This window comes from Vanellus vanellus (genome assembly GCF_965231255.1).
Source record: "Vanellus vanellus genome assembly, chromosome: 1".
NCBI lineage: Eukaryota > Metazoa > Chordata > Aves > Charadriiformes > Charadriidae > Vanellus > Vanellus vanellus.
This window is the reverse complement of record NC_138905.1, coordinates 70,194,485-70,215,881: the sequence shown is the minus strand read 5'-3', so window position 1 is coordinate 70,215,881 and position 21,397 is coordinate 70,194,485. Positions and strand designations below refer to the sequence as shown.

The window sequence follows — 21,397 nt, the reverse complement described above, 5'->3', positions numbered from 1 at the left end:
CCTATTATTTATATGTACTAAGTATCATGTGTAAAAGGAAGAAAGAGATTTATTATATATATAACAAAGAGAGAGAGGGAGAGAAAATATCTGTTCTTTAAACAAAAGCTGCTATTTGTGACCCAAACAATTAATTCTGTAGGTTTGCAGGCTGCTTCTGAGGGACCCCAGAAAAGCAACTAAGTGTAGCAGACCTCCTGTTAGCGTATTTAATCTGCTGAGGACCTCAGCTACCACCTAAAATTTTATAGCGACCTGCATATCAAAAGAAGTTGAAAGCCACAGAATAGAGGAACTACTATGAGAATCTCAGGAGGGCCATGTATCAGCCACATTTCACTCGTATGCTGTTTAATTACAGACAGGAATATATTCATAGGGTCTAGGTAAGGCAAATGTTTATACTACTTGATGCAACACAGATGAGCATTTTTTTAGTCTTGACATCTTCTCTTAAGTATTTGATTGCTATTAGCAGGTTTAACTTCTTTCTAGGACTGCAGTAGCCGTCACTGGGTTTGTTATGCTGCTGCATAGTGTTTGCAAGGACTTTGACAGCAGCTTGTGCTATGTCATCCTCTTTCCTCTTCTCTATTTATCATGAGCAAAGACACATGTCCTTTTAGAATGAACATGCCAAAACTTATTTTACTGGTGGAATACCAGCTCCTAAAGTACTCTGTGGTAGTAGTGTTTTCAAGACCAGCATGTAACCATCACTGTGGTGGTGTTACCACAGTGATCTGGTTATCAGAGTCACTGCTACATTAGTAAGTCTATTTATTTTTTAAACTTCTGCCTACTTCCAAACATCGCATAACATCTTCCAGTTTACTTGTAACTTCTCTGCTCTTCATGTGAAATGAGTTTTGATAAAACTTTCTAGGGACTGGCTCAAGTAACGTATTTTGTGATTTAACAGAGGTGAAATGTCCCACTATCTTCAGTGAGGCTCAGTGAGCTTTGAAAGTCTCTGCTTCAGTCAACTCGGGCAGGACTCCTTGGCGTATTGATTGGTTGACTTATTTAGGACTGATGCTTTATTAGTTACTGAGAATCTGGGCCCTCAGTTCAACAGGCTTAGACAAGATTTTGGGGGGAGAAATAAAAACAAAAAAAAGGAGCAAGCTCAGTTATGTTTTCTTCTTTTTATTTTATAGGTTAATAATGCTTGTAAGCCAGAGGTGAAAGTGGCTCAGCACAGCAACATCGGGAAATCTGGCAGACTGGAAGAGAACAGCTGCCCCCCAGGGCAGCTGTGAAGTGTGAAGCATGGAGGAAAGTAAGAATGAGAAGGTGAACCAGGCTCACGTTCTCTTTGACAGATTTGTCCAGGCTTCAACCTGCAAGGGGACTCTAAAGGCTTTCCAAGAGCTCTGTGACTACCTAGAACTAAAGCCCAAGGACTATCGTTCTTTCTATCACAAACTCAAGTCCAAGCTAAATTATTGGAAAGCCAAAGCCTTGTGGGCCAAATTGGATAAAAGAGGCAGCCATAAGGATTATAAGAAGGGGAAAGCATGCGCCAACACGAAGGTAAGAGATTTATTCACAGTGATCAAGACAACTATTACCCAATTTGTCTCTGGAATACACAATAGAAATGCCTTGATGTAGACACATGTTTGCGTGGTATCGGTATAAGCCCAGGGAATATTTAAGAATGTTCTCACACATTTGTAACGTAGTCACAGTTTGTTAGCATTTGACTCTCAATCAAAAATTGTGTTTGCTACTACCAAATTTGACTTCCCACGTGAACAGGGGAAGTTAAATAGAAATCCTTGGGAATGACCATATTTGTAATTTATTCAGGAGAAGCAGCCTGCAAGTTTGTGTTTTACATTTTTGTGGCATCAATAATATAGATGGGTTAGAAAATCTTAGTTGGTAAACCTTTAATCTTGGTAGGCTTTTTTTTACATTTTTTACTAAACAATAACAGGGACATGAAATTTGCTGTTGGACTTTAGATAAAAAAAAATGTATATTTGGAAATTTCTAATTTTAATTTGAAAATTCTCATGAGTCTCTAAAGAAAAGTGAAGTTTTTTGCCAATTTGGCAAAAGATTCTATTTAGCATTATTTAGAAAGTAATCACTTATATTCCAGGTTCAGAGAAAAAAAAAGTGCTGTGGAAACTGATATCAATTCCTTTTAAAAGGTTGGTAAGTGTGGTATTTACTGCAGGAATTCCTGCTTTTACATGCACACCCCGAATTTTTTTTTTTTTTAACCTGAATTATTGTGAGCTAGTATTTATGTGCTGCACCCTTGTTGGACTGTACAGTATGAGATTATTTATTTGTTTTGTTGTTACTGAAAGCAGTTCCTTATATCATTCATCAAAATGTGAATGGAATAGGTTATTTTCACAAGTAATCATACCTATTTTTTTTTAAAAAGGGAGATAGTGCAGAATATAAAATTAGAACAGAATTCTCGCCTCCATTGAGGACAATAGATGCTGCTTCTTCTCTTGGATATTCACCCTTTGGGAAAAGGAACTATCTTAATAGGAGGAATTAATGACTAATTCCTCAGTAGAGAACTGAGGGGGAGATATGTTCTATTTAGGATACATCAGTCATTTCAGATCTCTGGACTGAAGTTTAATTCCCAAGTAGATACTGGAAAGTTATGTTAGATTATTTTTTGTTTATTTTGTTTCACTTTCTAATGGCCATTTTCATATGGAAGGTGGCATTTATAATTAATTACTACAGTAACATGTGGGAACATTGCTAATGGACCAAGGTCCACTTGTCCGAGGTCTTGTAAAGGTAATGCTTTTCTCAAGAAGTTTGCAATTTGTACATCAGATTATAGATAGCAGGTGCCTATAGATCAACTTGTAAAACAATGAAACAATTGTATACCTGGACTTTCGAAAAGCATTCGATACTGTCCCCCATACAATTCTTGTGGAAAAACTGGCTTTGCACGGCCTGGATGAGCATACGATCCGCTGGATCAAGCACTGGCTGACTGGAAGGTCCCAAAGAATGGTGCTCAATGGATTTAAATCCAGCTGGCGGCCAGTCACAAGTGGTGTGCCTCAGGGCTCAGTGTTGGGACCATTTCTGTTCAACGTCTTTATTGATGATCTTGATAAGGACATGGGGTGTATCATCAGCAAGTTTGCAGATGACACCAAGTTAAGCAGGAGTGTTGATTCCCAGGAGGATAGGGAAGCTCTACAGACAGACTTAGATAGACTGGATCATTGGGCCAACATCAATGGTATGAGTTTCAACAAGGGCAAGTGCCAGGTTTTGCACTTGGGCCACAATAACCCCATGCAGCGCTACAGGCTTGGGGAAGTGTGGCTGGAAAGCTGCCTGGCAGAAAGAGACCTGGGGGTTCTAATTGACAAGTGGCTGAATATGAGCCGGCAGTGTGCCCAGGTGGCCAAGAAAGCAAACAGCATCCTGGCTTGTAATAGAAATAGCGTGGCCAGCAGAAATAGGGAGGTGATTGTGCCCCTGTACGCAGCACTGGTGAGCCCACACCTTGAGTATTGTGTCCAGTTTTGGGCACCTCAATACAAGAGTGGTATCCAGGTGCTGGAGCGAGTGCAGAGGAGCGCAACAAAGCTGGTGAAGGGCCTAGCAAACAAATCATATGAAGAGCGGTTGAAGGAGCTGGGACTGTTTAGTTTGAGGAGGAGGAGGCTGAGAGGAGACCTCATCACTCTCTACAACTATTTGAAAGGACACTGCAGAGAGGTTGGTGCTGGTCTGTTCTCACAGGTAATTAATGATAGTACAAGAGGGAATGGCTTCAAGCTCCAACAGGGTAGATTTAGACTGAACATTAGGAAAGAATTTTTCACAGAAAGGGTGGTCGGGCATTGGAATAGACTGCCCAGGGAGGTGGTTGAGTCACCGTCCCTGGATGTGTTTGAGACATTTAGATGTGGTGTTGGGGGATATGGTGTAGAGGAGAACTTTGTAGAGTAGGGTAGATGGTTGGACTCGATGATCCCAAGGGTCTCTTCCAACCTAGACAATTCTATGATTCTATGATTCTAATTAAGCAGTGTTGGTCATCATCGTGGCCACTACCTTCAACACTCCAAAAATCCAGCCACTGTTAAGGATTATATTTTTCAGGCAGCATAAGAAAGGAAGGATTTAAAGGAAGATAAATGTAGTGATTTTTGTGTATATTTAGGAATAAACCTTCCAAGCACTATGGACGTCATGGGGAAAAATTCAAAATTGTTTTTCTGAAAACGCCACTGCGCTTTGCATTCATTGGATTTGGGAATTGGTCTTATTTTGAATGAAACATGATGGGTAGAACTGGCTATCAGAAGTACTCAGCATGGATTCACCAAGAGGAAATCATGCCTGACTAATCTGATAGCCTTCTATGATGGTGTGACTGGATGGATAGATGAGGGAAGAGTGGTAGATGTGGTCTACCTTGACTTCAGCAAGGTGTTCGACATGGTCTCCCACAGCATCCTCATAGGGAAGCTTAGGAAGAGTGAGTTAGATGAATGGAAAGTAAGGTGGATAGAAAACTGGTTGCAAAACAGAGCTCAGAGGGTTGTGGTTAGGGGTGCAGAGTCTAGTTGGAGGTCCGTGACGAGTGGTGTTCCCCAGGGGTCAGTACTGGGTCCAGTCCTGTTCAATGTATTCATCAGTGACTTGGATGAGGGGATAGAGTGCACCCTCAGCAAGTTTGCTGATGATACAAAGCTGGGAGGGGTGGCTGACACACCAGAAGGCTGTGCTGCCATACAGAGAGACCTGGACAGGCTGGAGAGTTGGGCGGAGAGGAATCTTATGAATTCAATAAGGGCAAGTGTAGGGTGCTGCACCTGGGGAGGAATAACCCCATGCAGCAGTACAAGTTGGGGGCTGACCTGCTGGAGAGCAGCTCTGTAGAAAGAGACCTGGGAGTCCTGGTGGACAACAGGATGACCATGAGCCAGCAAAGTGCCCTTGTGGCCAAGAAGGCCAATGGCATCCTGGGGTGCATCAAGAAGAGTGTGGCCAGCAGGTCAAGGGAGGTCATCCTCCCCCTCTACTCTGCCTTGGTGAGGCCACACCTGGAGTACTGTGTCCAGTTCTGGGCTCCCCAGCTCAAGAAGGACAGGGAACTGCTGGAGAGGGTACAGCATAGGGCTACCAAGATTATTAGGGGACTGGAACACCTCTCTTATGAAGAAAGACTGAGGGAATTGGGTCTCTTTAGTCTGGAAAAAAGACGGTTGAGGGGGGACCTGATCCATGCTTATAGATACTTAAAGGGTGGGTGTCAGGAAGATGGGGCCAGGCTCTTTTCAGTGGTACCCAGTGACAGGATAAGAGGTAACAGGCACAGACTTGAGTATGGGAAGTTCCACCTAAACATGAGGAGGAACTTCTTTACTTTGAGGGTGGTAGAGCGCTGGAACAGGCTGCCCAGGGATGTGGTGGAGTCTCCCACACTGGAGACATTCAAAACCCGCCTGGATGCATTCCTATGCAACCTGCTCTAAGGTGTCCCTGCTCTGGCAGGGGGGTTGGACTAGATGATCTCCAGAGGTCCCTTCCAACCCTATGATTCTATGATTCTAAATAGGGTGTTAAAGGCTGTGAAATGAAAACATGTGGCTTATGTTTCAATGAGAAAGACATTAAGCAAGCTGTGGAGTAATGTAGAGGTATTTTAACTTATTTGAAGTAATAGACTAAAGGAGCGATTTTGCATTTGGGCTCTGAATATATATTAGTGGGCAAGACTGTTAACACTGAAGAAAAGGTTGCATCGATAATAGAGATGCAATGTGAAAGAAGAGATTTAATAGGTATATGACTTTGATAGTGCTTGATTGGCTGGATGAGGGGAAAGTCGTGGATGTCATCTACCTTGACTTTAGCAAGGCTTTTGACACTGTCTCCCATGACATCCTTATTAGGAAGCTGAGGAAGTATGGGCTAGATGAGGTGACAGTGAGGTGGATTGAGAGTTGGCTGCGGGACAGGACTCAGAGGGTTGTGATCAGCGGCACAGAGTCTAGTTGGAGGCCTGTAACCAGTGGTGTCCCCCAGGGGTCAATACTCGGTCCTGTTTTGTTTAATATATTCATTAATGACCTGGATGAGGGGACAGAGTGTATCCTCAGCAAGTTTGCTGATGATACCAAACTGGGTGGGGTGGCTGACACCCCAGAGGGCTGTGCTGCCATCCAGCGTGACCTGGACAGGCTGGAGAGCTGGGCAGAGAAGAACCTAATGAGGTTCAACAAAACCAAGTGCAAGGTCCTGCACCTGGGGAGGAAGAATGCTAGGCACCAGTACAGGTTAGGGGCTTACCTGCTGGGAGATAGCTTGGAGGAGAAGGATCTGGGGGTTGTGGTAGACAGTAAATTATCCATGGCCCAGCAATGTGCCCTTGTCGCCAAAAAGGCCAATGGAATCCTGGGCTGCATAGGGAAGAGTGTGGCCAGTAGGTCGAGGGAGGTCATTCTCCCCCTCTACTCGGCACTGGTGAGGCCACAACTGGAATACTGTGTCCAGTTTTGGGCTCCCCAGTTCAAGAGGGACAGGGAACTGCTGGAGCGAGTCCAGCGAAGGGCAACTAAGATGATTAAGGGCTTGGAGCACCTCCCTTATGAGGAAAGGCTGAGAGAGCTGGGACTCTTTAGCCTGGAGAAGAGAAGGCTGAGGGGAGACCTGATTATGGCATACAAGTATCTAAAGGGTGGGTTGAAGAAGGATGGAGCCAGGCTCTTTTCATTGGTTCCAAGTGACAGGACGAGGGGCAATGGGCACAAGTTAGAACACAGGAAGTTCCGTTCAAATACACGGAAACAGTTCTTTACGGTGAGGGTGACAGAGCACTGGAACAGGCTGCCCAGGGAGGTTGTGGAGTCCCCTTCCCTGGAGATTTTCAAGACCCGCCTGGATGCAGTCCTGAGAAATGTGCTCTAGGCAATCCTGCTTTAGCAGGAGAGTTGGACTAGATGATCTCTAGAGGTCCCTTCCAACTCTGATAATTCTGTGATTCTGTGATTATGAAGACGTATAAAAAAATAGATATGAATGCAGGCTGACATCCAGCTATGGAAGACATTCAGAAAATTGATTGTGATTCTTATCTAGAAGGGAAGTAAGTGGTGAGGTGAGTTTAGAAGGACGTTGAGCTCCATTTTATCATGTTGGGCTTGAACTGACAACTAGACAGCCATGAGGAGATGTCAGATAGACAGAGATTTTTGCTTGGTCAAAATGTAGTCAACTCTGAGTTGGAAAAGTTCTGTGAAACTAAAGCATTGACAAGCTGATTGAACCAGTGCCTGTGAATGAGGTAGTGCAAAGGCAAATTGTAGAGGAAGATAATAAAGAGATGATGGGCAAAGCCCTGTGGAAAGTTGATGGTGAGATGAGTGGGAGAAATGAGGGAAGTCCTTCAGCTAGAGCTCTGAAAGAATAGCTGGAGACATGGAGGAGTCATAAAAGTAATTGGAAAAGGACACACTTTCAAGAAATATGTGTAGCCAACTCTCTGTAAAACATCTCTTCAAGTGCAATTGAAAAATAGGTAAAAGGGATAAAGCACACTGGGACTGATGTTTTACTAAAGAGTTTGGTAGAGATTTTGTATAGTCCAAAATCTTAGCCTGTTTCATGCACCAAAAGCAAGCTAGAGTGAGTGTAGGGTGGAATTGGAGAAACAGGATCAAGAGGGTGATTGTAGAAGCAGCACATGGTGATCTTGGAGATGAGATGGTGGTGAGATAAACAGAGGGACTCACAGGGTCATGTGTGACTCTTCCTTATTTAATGATGAGAGAGAAGCCTCAGAACTTACTGGTGTTGGTGTGAAGGACCAGAGGGGTGAGAGAGGGGAATGATTGCAGTCGACATGTCAGTGATGATGCTGAACTGGTCTTTTCTAGAGGAAAGGGAGGGCTTATTCCGTAGCTGCTCTCCTGTCCGTGTGGGTGACAAGGAGAAGAGAGCAGAGGAAAAGCAAACTATGGAAACTATGCTAAGCCACATGGAGAACAGAGACCCCACCTGGAGTACTGTGTCCAGCTCTGGAGCCCCCAATGTAGGAAAGACATGGACCTGTTGGAGTGGGTCCAGAGGGAGGGCCACAAAGATGATCAGAGGGATGGAGCCTCTCCCATTCAGGCAGGCTGAGGGAGTTGGGGCTGTTCAGGCTGGCGAAGAGAAGGCTCCGGGGAGACGTTATTGCAGCCTTCTAGTACCTAAAGGGGGCCTACAGGAGAGCTGAGGAAGGACTTTTTACAAGGGCGTGTAGTGATAAGATGAGGGGGAATGGCTTCAAACTGGAAGAGGGTAGATTTAGATTAGATATTAGGTAGAAATTCTTTACTGCGAGGGTGGTGAGACACTGGAACATGTTACCCAGAGAAGTTGTGGATGCCTCGTCCCTGGAGGTGTTCAAGGCCAGGCTGGATGGGGCTTTGAGCAACCTGGTCTTGTGGAAGGTGTCTCTGCCCATGGCAGGGGGGTTGGAACTCAATGATCTTTAAGGTCCCTTCCAACTCTAACTATTCTATGAAAAGAGGAAGGGGAGTGGAAGCAAGCCAGAGAGTAATTTGCCAGTATTTCTAAGAAGCTGTTGGTGAGATGCTGTATAGAAACACAAGTAAAAAGGGTGGATGGTGAATAAATTAAAGTTGACACACCCTCTGCCCCAACCCAGAAACATATAGGACTGAGGTTTTGTGATTCATGCCAGAGAAAGTGAAATTTCATTAATTTTTTTTGTTAGTATGTCTTAAAGAATGTATACCTGTGATGATAAATGCTTTTTGTATGGCTATACATACAAAATTTGTTGAAATTTTTAATGTAAAGAAATAATAATGTATGTATTTTGTATGTACGTTTCTGTTAATTACTTGTGTCCTATCATAATAGTGTCTGCCATTAAATGTTCATATGTAATTCCTAAGAGATAATCATGACTATTCAAGGTAGAGGCCTTTTAAGAACTGAATCATATCTGATTTGATGTCTTCTCTCTCACTTAGTTTTATATTAGTTATGTTTAATGTAGTTTGCAAACCACTGATTAAAAATGCAGAAATTTAAGTGTGCATGTGGAGATGATAGAATTTAAAATAAAGATTAGGGTTTTAGCCAGGTTATCAGAACAGAAGGCAGTAATTTCTGTTGTAATCTCAGCTTCTATACACTTGAACATTTACCAGTTTTGAAGTCCTCCTTTGTAGCGTATCTCTTACTTGCCCACTTAAAAATTGGTCAGAGGTGAAGTGTTGTGACTGGATTTGGGCAGCAGTTAGGGATTTAGTGCATCACATGGCCAGTGTCCAGGTAAACCAGAATTCAGATAATCAGTGTTCATGAAAGCAAGACTTGGACGTGATGGGTTGTTCAGATGTAAATAGTTACAAATGGTGCTCTCTCTTAATTGGTTGTACAGAGAACACAGGATTTCAGTTTGTTTTTAATGTTCTATTACCATGGTGGTGTTACTGAAAACTTAATATAATCTACATGAAAGATCTTGAGCAAGAAGTGTTTCTGAGGGGTGAGACAGCTTTAGCGCATGGAATTTTGCAGCAGTTGCTTGGAGTCATTGAGGGGAAAGGGAACAAGGAACAGCAGTAGCTGCCTTTATTTACTTAGCTGTACTTGGCATCTCATGTAGTTACTGCTGCCTGTGAGAGTATCAGAAGGTAGGTTTCTGCGAGACATCTGAAACTAGAAGAAGTGTTAAGGTGGAAAAGGAAGCAGAATCTTTTCTTCGGTTTTCAATTGTGCTTAAAACTCGCTGTGTTGTATAACAACAGAATTTCATGTTATTGTGATGGTGAAAAAAAAAAAGTAACTTTAACCATGAATTACTTCACTGAGTATAACGTATTTTACATCGAGAATATCTAGAGTCTTAAACATAACCTAGATGTTGTTAACCACATCCTGGTTTGAGGGTAGGAGGGAAGGTTGTAGAGAAGAAATGATTTTACATTTTTGTGACAAAATTACAGGCAATTAATTTATAATTTGATTACATAGACCTGAGTTTGAATAGTCTGATTTTAGTACAATTTCTTTGCTGTTGTGTACTCTATCGTAACGTTTTTATATGGGGAAAGTTATCAAAGAATAAGTCACCCAGCTCAATGTGGTCCTGTTGCTTATTGAATACAGTCTCTTTGAAGATTATAGTTGTCAGATGAGCAAAATTATTACCTGAATAAACATGATATGCTCAGCTATTTTTCTTACAAGTTTGAGAAAAGAAAGACTAAGTGGTGTTCGAGAGTTATACTTACAAAGAAAACAATATTAAATTGGAAGAATATATTAGATCCTAATTGATTATCCCTTTTAACAAATGACAAGTTGGACATCTGTTCAATATACAAGTCTATTTTGGAATTTAGTAGCTCAGTGGTTGAGCTTGCCGTTTCTCCATATGCCTTCAGGTTCCTGAAGCTACTAAAGCAGCAGTGCCATTATTCTTCCCTTCCCTTTCCTCTAGACTTGGATATCTGCTGTCAGATTTATGTGACTTCTTGTCTTATACAGTAGTCTTACTTTGAATTTGTGTGTCAGTTGTTATGTCATCACTGCTCTAATTTGTACTGTTCCATTCATCATGCAGGCTTTATATTTGCAGTTTCACATCATTTGCAGAATTTATGCCCCAGTGAATAATGGGTGAAAATGTGGTGACCTGTAAAAATTGGCATATGGGAATTATCAAAGACCAAAGAGCTTTGCTTTAGAATACGCTGTTTATCAGAAAGTTGCATTCTAGTTAAGTTTTAGCATACTTAATAATTTCTTAAAGGGCTTTGTTGTCCAGCCATAAGGGTATGTAAGGATCTGGAAAATACTCACATGGCAGCAGCAGTCACCACTGTAGCAAGGTCTTCATTCTGTGGGTCTGCTTTGTACTCAATAGGAATCAACGCACAAAACTGATATGACAAAATGGACTGTGTACTATATTCCTGTGAATGCATGTAACCATGCCAGCTTTCTTTGTGGAGCTCAGTTTCTGTGGGTAAGAAGTGTCAACTGTTTATCTTGTATTAATCTTAAAATAAATGATCTTGCTGTATCATTTGTTTCTCTGAAAGTACTTTCAACACTAGATATGCAAGTATTTTACATTCTCAAGTTGTTTATTAGCCTCTGATAGTGTTTGTGAATAGAGTGGAGAAGAGATATGAGAAGATGAAAAGACTTCTGATATGACAAAGGTTAGGTTGGAGAAAACATATTTTGATAACAGTTGTCTAGCCACACAAAGTTCCTATTTACATAATATTTACTTTCCTGAAGTTTCCTTTGCTGCAATAGTAGAAGCACCAGCATAGGCATAAGTTAGAGTGCTCTGACTTGAGTACTCTCTGTGCTACTTGGAATGATCTAGCATCTCTTGTATTTGTCTGCCTTAGCCATTGCTATGCTACTCAGTGATGAGAAGGAATTTTTGGTCTTACTGAAGATTTTCTCAAGACAGGCCAGCTCAGGCTTTGGAAGATGAGAGGAAAACACTACATCACCTTTTCTTTAAGAAAAAAATCACGTGGATGGAATGAGGGGGAGAAGCGTTCAGGAATGTTGGTGTTCCAGGTGCTTACATGGCTCGGAGACTACACCTTGGCATCTCTTCTTAAAATGAGGGTTTAAAAGAGGCAGGTGACTTGCTTGCTTCTCTGAACTTTTTACTGCTTTGTGATATGCTTTGTTTTCCAGTTGCAGTAACTGCTTTAACTTATCAGTGGCAGAGTGTGGCAGGTAACAATAGAAAGACTCATCTGGAATTTCAGTTCATGTTGCAGACAAAGAGCACTTACTCCAAAGAGCCGTGGGATGCTTGCAAGCTGTGGTAAAAGTATCTTTTTCTTCCTAGGACTGTGAAGTTTCTCTGTGCTGCTTGTTTTGCAGTGTCTGATAATTGGGGCTGGACCCTGTGGCCTTCGTACAGCCATCGACCTGTCATTCCTAGGAGCCAAGGTGGTGGTCATAGAAAAGAGGGATGCCTTTTCCCGCAATAATGTGCTGCATTTGTGGCCATTCACCATACATGACTTGAGGGGTCTTGGCGCCAAAAAGTTTTACGGCAAATTCTGTGCAGGATCCATAGACCATATCAGTAAGTACAGCTGCTGCTAGACACAGCAGCGCTTGTTCTTCATAGGGGAAGGATGGGCGAGGGCATGGGGGGAACTAATTAAAATTCAGCCTACACCAGTCACTGCTCCCAAGTCCTTACAGTACAACTCAGCATTACCTTTGAATAGTGCATATCGGGCTAGACCTAGACGTGAAAGAAATACGTTGTGCCAAGAGGTCATCACACATGCAATATATATCTATCATCTTTTACACCTATTACTTTCCAGAGTGCATCATTTTCCTAAACTGAAGAGTACATCTAAGGTTTAAAGCTTTTTTTTTTTGTGGATAATTTTAATATTTTTGCTGTTACATTCCTGCAGCTGCCTCATTATTCTATTTCTCTTGAGCATTGTAAGCAACTTGTAAAAAAAAAAATAAATTACTGAATGCTTTTGAACATTCTTGTGAATGTTGATATGGAAAAAAGAGGAACAATTTTGGCTTTGTTAATTTTTGGAGGAGTGATGAAGCTATTTTCAAGAGCACTGTCAGCCTATGTATAAGTTTTGATTAAATAGAGGTTTATGTATTAAAATTGAGAATAATATTATAATTGAGAATAATTTTGATGATTCTCAAATTCTGAGAAATCTTTGAAAACCTTAGTGTGTTGGTGAGCATGAGTTGTTATTTTTTCCCCCCCTTTTTTTTTCTTGGGCAATGAATGGTAAAACTGGAAGATCTTTGGAATGTCAGTCTTGCAGATTTCTTTTCCTTTCCAATTTCTTGTCATTTTTATTCTTCCAGTACTTTATGTGTGTTGTCTTCTTTTGTATCTCAGCATGGCTGAAATTTAGTGTTTAGGTGAAACATTTTTTCATTTCAGTATCTGTAACACAACAATAAGGTGTCTTCCTTCAAATTAATAAAGTTTGCATGCTGTTATTTTCATACCTGCTACCTACATTAACAGAAGAGGAAAGAGGTGGTGAGGAACTTAAGAACTTACTATGCCCTCACTGACCCAAAGTTGTTAGGGTGAATGTGCAGTAGTATTACAGCTAAGCTGATCAAATGGCTAGTTGCCATCTGTGACAAAAGGGCAGTCCTGCTTGTGCTCTCTTCCCTCCCTGTCCTGCAGTGCATGTTGTGGGTGTTTCCCTTGTTGCTGATTTGGGGACTGAAACATAAAAAAATTATTTACTTTTTTTTTCTTTGAAAAGAGCGTGTGTTTCAGCTATACAGAAATTTCTTGTCATGCTGTGATATTACACACCAGTGCTGCCTGGATGAAGTGCTGGGAACACAGTGGGGAGAAAAGAAAGTAGCAGCTGACCTTTAAATCAGTTTATCAGTAATGTCAAACAGAGACAATGTGGGCACTTGTGCTCTTTTCTTTTTCTTTTATTTCTTTATCATCTGCTTTTTTGCAGGTATCCGTCAACTCCAGCTTATCCTTTTGAAGGTTGCCTTGATCTTGGGAATAGAGATCCATGTCAATGTGGAATTTCAGGGGCTTGTTTACCCTCCGGAGGATCAGGAGAATGAAAGCAAGTAGCATTGAAATGGGTAGTAGAGAAAGGGGAAGTTATGGTAGGATACAGAGACTCCTGCTCCTTAAATCTGCTTATTTGTGACTCTTAAGTCCTTTCTTCATGCTCTGTCAGTGACAGTAATTATTAATACACTTTTGCTTGAATTTTTAGTAGGATTTATCTTTCTATTTACAAATCCAAATTAGTTACCATATAAACCAAAATCACCTGAAGTACTACACAGAAATAGAGCATGACACAGTAGATTATAATTGCTCCTAATATATTTAAGCCTATTACACTTAGAAGATACCTTTTTTAAAACAACGCCTTTCCTTGCATTCACTGAAAATTTAAATATCAGTGAATGCTCTGTGTTATCGTTTTTGTATCTTTGTGAAACCTGTTCTCTGATTGCCATTGGGGATGGTAGCTTACTTGTTTTTTGACATCCTATTAACTGAATAGGTAGTAGAGAAGCGATAAAGGTTGTAGTGATCCCTAAAGGTAATAGTCAGGGGGGTTTTACTAGAGCTGTCTCTGCCTCTGATTCACAGAGTGGCTGTGCAAGTCTGCAATAGCTCTGTCAACAGCATAGCTGTCCTGCAGCGTATCTTTACTGACCATGTGAGGAAGGGACTATGGATAGTAAGAAGTGTTTTTATGTATTTGTTCTATTATTAGCACTGTTTATATTGTCATTAACTTGGAGTTTATCAACAGGAATAGGTTGGCGTGCATTGGTCCACCCAAAAACCCATCCAGTGTCTGAGTATGAGTTTGAAGTCATCATTGGAGGGGATGGCAGGAGGAACACCTTAGAAGGTAATGGTGTGTCTGTAATTCACTTTCAAATAGAATGTATTCTTCAATCAGTTACAATAAAAATGGCCTTTAGCATCCCAATCAAACTCTGGAAAGACATTTGACTAGTGAAACGGGAGATTAAAAGTTTATGTAAAAATCCATTTGTATCAAAGACACGTGGGTTGTCTCTTCCCTCGTCCTATCCACTAGTAACGGAATTAAGTGTTTTGACTTGGATAAATTTTCCTACGTTTTTTCTTTAGTGTTGTAGCTCTTACTTTTGGGAGTAGGAATTGAAGTGTTGAATGTTATGTGTAGTAGAGATTCTATCTTAATATTTTTGATGCAAATTGCAATTTTTGGAAAAGAGGTAAGAGAGAGAGGGAAGCTTTTTCCCTAAACAAGAGCTTTTATTTTTCTGATGAAGCAATTGTTGCTTTCTCTGTGGAGCAATTTGTAATTCATCAGATCCATTCTCTCTTTATTTTGTGAAGGCACCTGTCTATCTCATGCTGAGCCGTCTCTGAAGGTATGCTCTGTTTTTCAGTGTTACTACTTTATCCTTCCCATAGGGTTTCGCCGAAAAGAGTTCCGTGGTAAACTAGCAATTGCTATCACAGCAAACTTCATCAATCGCAACACCACAGCTGAAGCCAAAGTAGAAGAGATCAGTGGTGTGGCCTTCATATTCAACCAGAAGTTCTTCCAGGATCTACGAGAAGCTACAGGTTTGACAGCAATTGCCAGATCTCCAATGAAAACTATTTGTGTCTATTATTATAACTTTGTAACTCAGTTATCATGTTTAATCAATAAATGAACATCTTGTGCAAGAGAGTCAGTCATTGCTATCTCTCTTTGAAATCTCACTTCCCCATTTTTACAGCAGTTCTATACAGCTGTACAAAGCAGAGGTGTATCATTCAGATGTGTGTCATTTTTGTTCAGATGTGGAGAACTTATTCCCCTGAAGGTTTTCAGGAAATCTGAGCCCTAAATAGGAAACACCTGAATCCTGAGTTCAGTTTCCTGCACTCCACATCTGAATGCAAACCTTAGAGTGATGATAAATATGTTTTTTAAAAGAGGTAGCTATATGCAGGTGAAATGTGCTGTTTGTGGTTTTGTTGAAGATTCATATTTTAAAGTCATCAAAAGCACAGGAGAAAGCTGCTTGGCATTCTCTCTCTAAGGCTTTCTAACCATGTAGTTTCAAGTTACTTTCTTCCGATAGAGCTCTTGTCTCACATGTAACATGTAACTTGTTCCTTCACTACCATGTCTTTTGTTCTGTCACAAGGTATTGACTTGGAGAACATTGTCTACTACAAAGATGATACACACTACTTTGTCATGACTGCCAAAAAACAGAGCTTGCTTGAAAAAGGAGTGATACGGCATGTGGGTATTAACTTTTCTCACACCTTCTATAAACTAAGATTTTGGTGCAATTTGCTTTCAGTATGCTGAAAGAAGGGAAACACTGTCTTTACCACAGAATGTTTTTATACAGGCGTATTTTAGACCACAAATATATGTGGTTAATGCCCTTCTCTGAAGTATCTTGAGCCATCAGAAGAGTGTTACAAGATCAATCCTCTCCAAATTTGTAATCCTTTGTAGATTTGGGGGTTTCTTTCCTGTTAAGATAAAATATGCTTAAAGAACCTGTGATAGCTTAGTCGAGCTTCCCTCATTTTATGGGAAATTTTAACATTAATCATTTTAACATCAGGGAGTGAAGAAAATACTGGAAATATATCTAATTCTGACAGAAGGTGATTTAAAAGTAGTTTGGCCACAAATGAATAAAGAAGGACTGGGGTCTTGTGTCTTTTGTCTGAGCATTTCTCTTCACACGCTTCAGAAGTTTCTTAGCCCTTTCACAGTCAGAAATGCTAGTAGAACTGCTTACTGTTTGCAATAAAAGATTTACAAATTTTCTCTTGTAAACATAAACACAGATAGGAATGAAAGAAACTAGAGGGCAAACCTGTATCAGTGGATTTGTGGGAGTTTTAATGCCGACTATTGTATGTACCAGTATTAAAATAAACGTGTGCATTTGACTATTTCACTGTTAATTTTATCTTTTTGGCAGGATTATGCTGACACAGAGTTGTTACTCTCACGGGAGAATGTGGACCAGGAGGCTTTGCTAAACTATGCCAGAGAAGCAGCTGACTTCTCCACTAATCAGCAGCTGCCATCACTGGACTTTGCCATCAATCACTATGGTCAGCCAGATGTGGCCATGTTTGACTTCACGTGCATGTATGCATCGGAGAATGCAGCCCTGGTGCGAGAGCAGAATGGCCACCAGTTACTTGTGGCACTGGTTGGGGACAGTCTCTTAGAGGTTTGTGTTTTAAACTTATCGTGTGTAAACAGTGAGTTGAAGCAGAAGCACAAGCCATTGCACCCATCACCGAAATATGTGCTGCCTATAAGATAGTTACTATAAGGAAAGCTGCTGTTTATTATATAATAAAGTGGGAGGTTTGAAGGAAGGGTAGGAGTGGTGGGAAAACAGAATATTTAGGATGGTAATGATCTTGCTTAAGAAAATGTACGCAGAGATTTTTTTCTGAAGTCATGTCTGTTCCATCTGCTTCTTATTGGGACGATTAGACTCTCTACAGAACCTACTGTAGGCCTGTTAATGATTAGCATTTTGTAGTTGGTTAAAAGCTACAATCTTGAAGAGAACCTGTTAAGGCACTCTAGGCTATGAGTTGTTGTTGGAAATAGAGGAACATTGGCTTTCGGGGAGCTCGTTAGCAATTCACTGTACATCTGGCTTCCTCTAGCCTGGCAGGAATGGAGCTTTAAGCTAGTTACTGAGCTATGATTTCCCAGCAGATTACCATCGAATATATTCTTGATATTTGTTTAAAATTTGTGCTAACTGATGCTTTTAATGTCTCTGGTGTTTTGTTTGTTTGTTTGTTTGTTTGTTTTTAAACTATATTAGCCATTTTGGCCTATGGGAACTGGAATAGCCAGGGGATTTTTGGCTGCAATGGACTCTGCTTGGATGGTACGAAGTTGGTCACTTGGAGCTAGTCCTTTGGAAGTTCTTGCAGAGAGGTAATAGAGAAAATGAATACACTTTCAGTTCTAATCTAATCCTCCAACATCTCATCATTCATTCCAGTTTCTTCTAGTACAATTATATAGACAGAATGAGGGATACAAATTCTCATTGTTTTTAGAGGATGCTTGTGGATATAATTTAATCTAAGAAAAAAATTTCGAAAGGAGCTGATAAATGAAGTATATTTATAGAGGAATAAGAAGTTGCAGCTGTTCTTGGTCCTAGTTTTAAAAGACGAAGAGTTTTTTTTTGTTGCTTACTGATATTACATGGAGAAAGTGAGCCTTACTTACTCTCACCAGCCTTGCAATAGCAAAACAGATGAAGATGTAGGTGCCTTTAAAGTATGAGGCAAAAATTCTTGTCATCCACTGTTATCTTGTAGATATCTTTTATGATTTAAGGAAGATAAGACCTGCTTTTTTTTCATGTTCTCCTAAATTGATCATTTTGTTTCATATAAGCCAAACAACATCTTGTGTTTCTTTGGAGTATTGAGTTCTTGATGTTTTTATCACCTTTGCTTGAATGTTGTTTTGGTGACTCAATGCGATATCTAAAAGATCAGAACTTAGGTAATTAAATGGAGTAAGTAAAAGCAAGGTCTAATAGAACCTATTTTAAACTTAAGCAGCTGCAGCTTCTGGCCATCAGGAACCATAGTATCATTTAAAAAATTGTGTAAATGGTACAATGGATATTTAAAGTTCCAATTGTTTGAATTTAAAAAAAAAGGTGAAGATAATGATGTTGCAGTTGGAGCCAGACTTCCATCACCTTTCCATTAGACATTTGCGAACAGCAGTAAGATATTCCCTGAGCCATCTCTTATGCATGCTGAACAAAACCAGTTGCCTTGGCCTTTCCCCACAGGGCAAGTGCCCCAGTCCCCTTGGTGGCCCTCTTCCTGAGCCGCTCCAGTGTCTCAATGTCTTTCTTGTGCTGGGGAACCATTTCAGTTATGCTTTATGTATTGTTTTCTTTTCATCCTTTTGATTTCTGGAGTTGTATTAAATATCTCTCCAGGATTGACTTAGCAGTATTAGTTGTGATGCATCTCTTTTTTTTTAAAAAAAAAAAAAAAAAAAAAAAAAAGGGAAAGAAAAGCTAAAAAAACCAAACCACAAAACCTCGAACAATCAAAACCCAAAACATTTTTTTAAATTTTGTTTTCCCAAGGGAAAGCATTTATAGGCTACTGCCTCAGACCACCCCTGAGAATGTGAGTAAAAACTTCAGCCATTACAGCATTGATCCCGCCACCCGGTATCCCAATATCAACGTCAACTTCTTGCGGCCACAGCAGGTAACTGGACAAATGGTGCTTCTGAATGCTTGCAAACCGCATTTTCTTTCCTTTGGTGAAGCTATGCTAATGTTTTGGGAAGAGATAGTGACCGGATGTGGCAGTATAGCATGGAAGCAGTGAAAAGCAGATATATCAGTCAAGAGTAGACCTCTGTACTTTAACAAATTCCTCTTTAGGAATTTTTGATTTTGACAGTTATGTGCGTGTGTGCATGCTTGCATTTTTTTGTTATAATCTAGTATAGCAGTCTGTCATTGCAATTTGCAATCAGCTAGGCTGTTCAGCACTGACTTAGCTGTTCTTTGTTGTTCTGGGGTTCTTGGACTAGAGATTTCTGCTAAATAACTGTACTTGTCTTCCTTTTTCTGCCTTGGGATGGCTCCTTCTTGTCCTGCTCTGTCTGCATAGATCTTGTAGATCTTGGCTGCACGGCATGTTGGTCTTTTGGTCTTTTTTTTTTTTTTTTTTTTAGGTACGCCACTTGTATAATACAGGAGACTTGAAAGACATTCACCTGGAAATAGAGAACTTTGTGAACTCCAAGACACCAAAGCTGACTCGGAATGGTAAGGCTGGCTACTGCTCCATTCCTTTCAGTACTCTGGAGCTGGATCAGTGCAGGACATAGAGCAGCAAGGCTCTGAAGTATTACTTAACCAGTCTCTTGGTTTAAAAAAAGTATCCAGCAATTGTTTCGTCAATAATGTGATTTTCCAATTTTTCAAGTTTCAATTAACATGTAAATGTATTTTTTTTGTTTACCTAATTTCCATTGCTTAATAATGCTGTTATATTTCTAAGCATATTTGCTTATGCAAGGATTTTTTTCACCCCCTTTATCCTATAATAGTGTCCTTTCTTAGAGTGCAGAAGCCTAGCCTGAATTCACTCTAACAGTAAACTCAGAATTCTTACAAACATAACAGAAGGTATTTATTGTGCAGTCTTTCACATTTGCACTTTCCTTTAATCTCATCTTTTAGCTTAACTGAATGAACTGTGACTTTGATTGCATTATTCTGAAAGTTAAGGGCCTTGTGATAAGCATTTCAGTATCTGTCTACTTGTCCTGTACCCTGAGGGGTATGTTGAACTATTCCTTTTGCACACCTTGCCTTTGGATGTCCAGATAGTTTGGGGCCTCTCAGAATGGCACTTTGCTGCTAAGCCTCCCTTTCACTGTTGAATAGCTATGTAGGCTTTTGATTTGTTCTTTGGCCTGCAACCATGTCCCTTTAGGCTGTAATCCTGTCAGATCTTGCAGTATGGCAAGGTCAAAACAGGTCAGTGCTTTTAAAGGAAAGCTTTCAAGAGAAAAGAAAAAGTTGCAGAAGTACATTTGTAGTTCTTCCATTAGAAATAGTATATCTGGACTTTAGAGAGCATTTGTGCCACTGTATATCCTTTTGATCATATTTAAAACAAGCCTTTGTGACTGTTTTATAATTCCTGGGGCTCTTTTACAAGGGCTAGGATGAAAAGCCTGGCAAGTTATAACTTAGCTAATTACTTTTTAGCAAACTAAAAATCCTTTCTTGGTTCTAAAATAGATAAGATATTATTCTTTTTTTTAAATAAGAATTCTGTCCTGTATTGCTCATTGTAGAAGGAGTTTGTTTTTTACGTGAAGGTTTTATTTGTTGATTCCTGATTTTTATGTTGGTTTTAGAATTCATGAAAGACATGTTGTACATTTCTACTTAAAAATATGATTTCTTACAGAGTCTGTAGCTCGCTCTAGTAAATTGCTCAGTTGGTGCCAGAGGCAAACCGATGGATATGCTGGTGTAAATGTGACAGATCTCACGATGTCATGGAAAAGTGGCCTAGCTTTATGTGCCATTATCCACAGATACCGTCCAGACTTAATGTGAGTAACTGGCTGTATTGAATAACTAGGAAAAGCAGAATGTTAGTGATATTTGGAACTAATAGTATAAAGACTGAGGCAACGCATTTGTGACTTATGGATAAATTGATTTAAATGAATTCAATTAACCTTGATAGAAGCTAATGTATGGTGATCCACCAGCAGAGTGGAAGGTCATAATAGCTTGATGAATATGAAAATAAATGTGTTGTCATTTTCCCTTCTGGATGATTTGACAGAATTAAGCTTCAAATTGGTACTGACTGAAAAGCATTATTGAATGACAGCTCTTTTCTCTGTGAAGTTATTCAGGAATAGTTTATAGCTTCAGTTCATTTTCTCATGAACAAGTCTCTACACAGCCCTTTATAAGTCTCCTGTTAAACAGTAACTCTTTAAAAAGACTTTTAGGCTGCTCTTTTTAGAAGTAGTGACCCACAGTCTAAACAGAGATGTTGCTACTGTTTTTGCTAGAGCTGTATTTAAAGACATAGTCCAATGTAAAACATGCTGACAAATGACTTGCTTATTACCTTCCACGTGCACCAAATTACTTCTCTATTGGTGTACTTGAGTTAACCTGATCTACTCTGTTTAATAGCTTGTGGAGAGTTCAGGTGGCTTTTAAAATGATTTATATAACTCTCTACAAGCAGAACTATATAAAAAGCTATAGCAAATTTTGGGAAAAGCCAGCAGAACTA

General features: G+C 40.1%; 1 protein-coding gene across 1 annotated transcript in view; it reads left to right on the top strand.

The window, feature by feature from the left end:
• Window positions 1-1,272: 1,272 nt before the first annotated feature.
• The window catches only part of LOC309669678 (F-actin-monooxygenase MICAL3-like), a gene marked incomplete at both ends in the record, with an annotated part of 45,674 nt that continues 25,549 nt past the window's right edge, over window positions 1,273-21,397 (top strand). Inside the window, 11 exons of the mRNA XM_082480427.1 lie at window positions 1,273-1,536; window positions 11,902-12,109; window positions 13,509-13,629; window positions 14,323-14,435; window positions 14,990-15,145; window positions 15,718-15,818; window positions 16,519-16,776; window positions 17,392-17,507; window positions 18,694-18,820; window positions 19,296-19,389; window positions 20,546-20,693. Coding sequence (XP_082336553.1) covers window positions 1,273-1,536; window positions 11,902-12,109; window positions 13,509-13,629; window positions 14,323-14,435; window positions 14,990-15,145; window positions 15,718-15,818; window positions 16,519-16,776; window positions 17,392-17,507; window positions 18,694-18,820; window positions 19,296-19,389; window positions 20,546-20,693 — 1,706 coding nt within the window. The remainder of the gene's footprint in view (window positions 1,537-11,901; window positions 12,110-13,508; window positions 13,630-14,322; window positions 14,436-14,989; window positions 15,146-15,717; window positions 15,819-16,518; window positions 16,777-17,391; window positions 17,508-18,693; window positions 18,821-19,295; window positions 19,390-20,545; window positions 20,694-21,397) is intronic.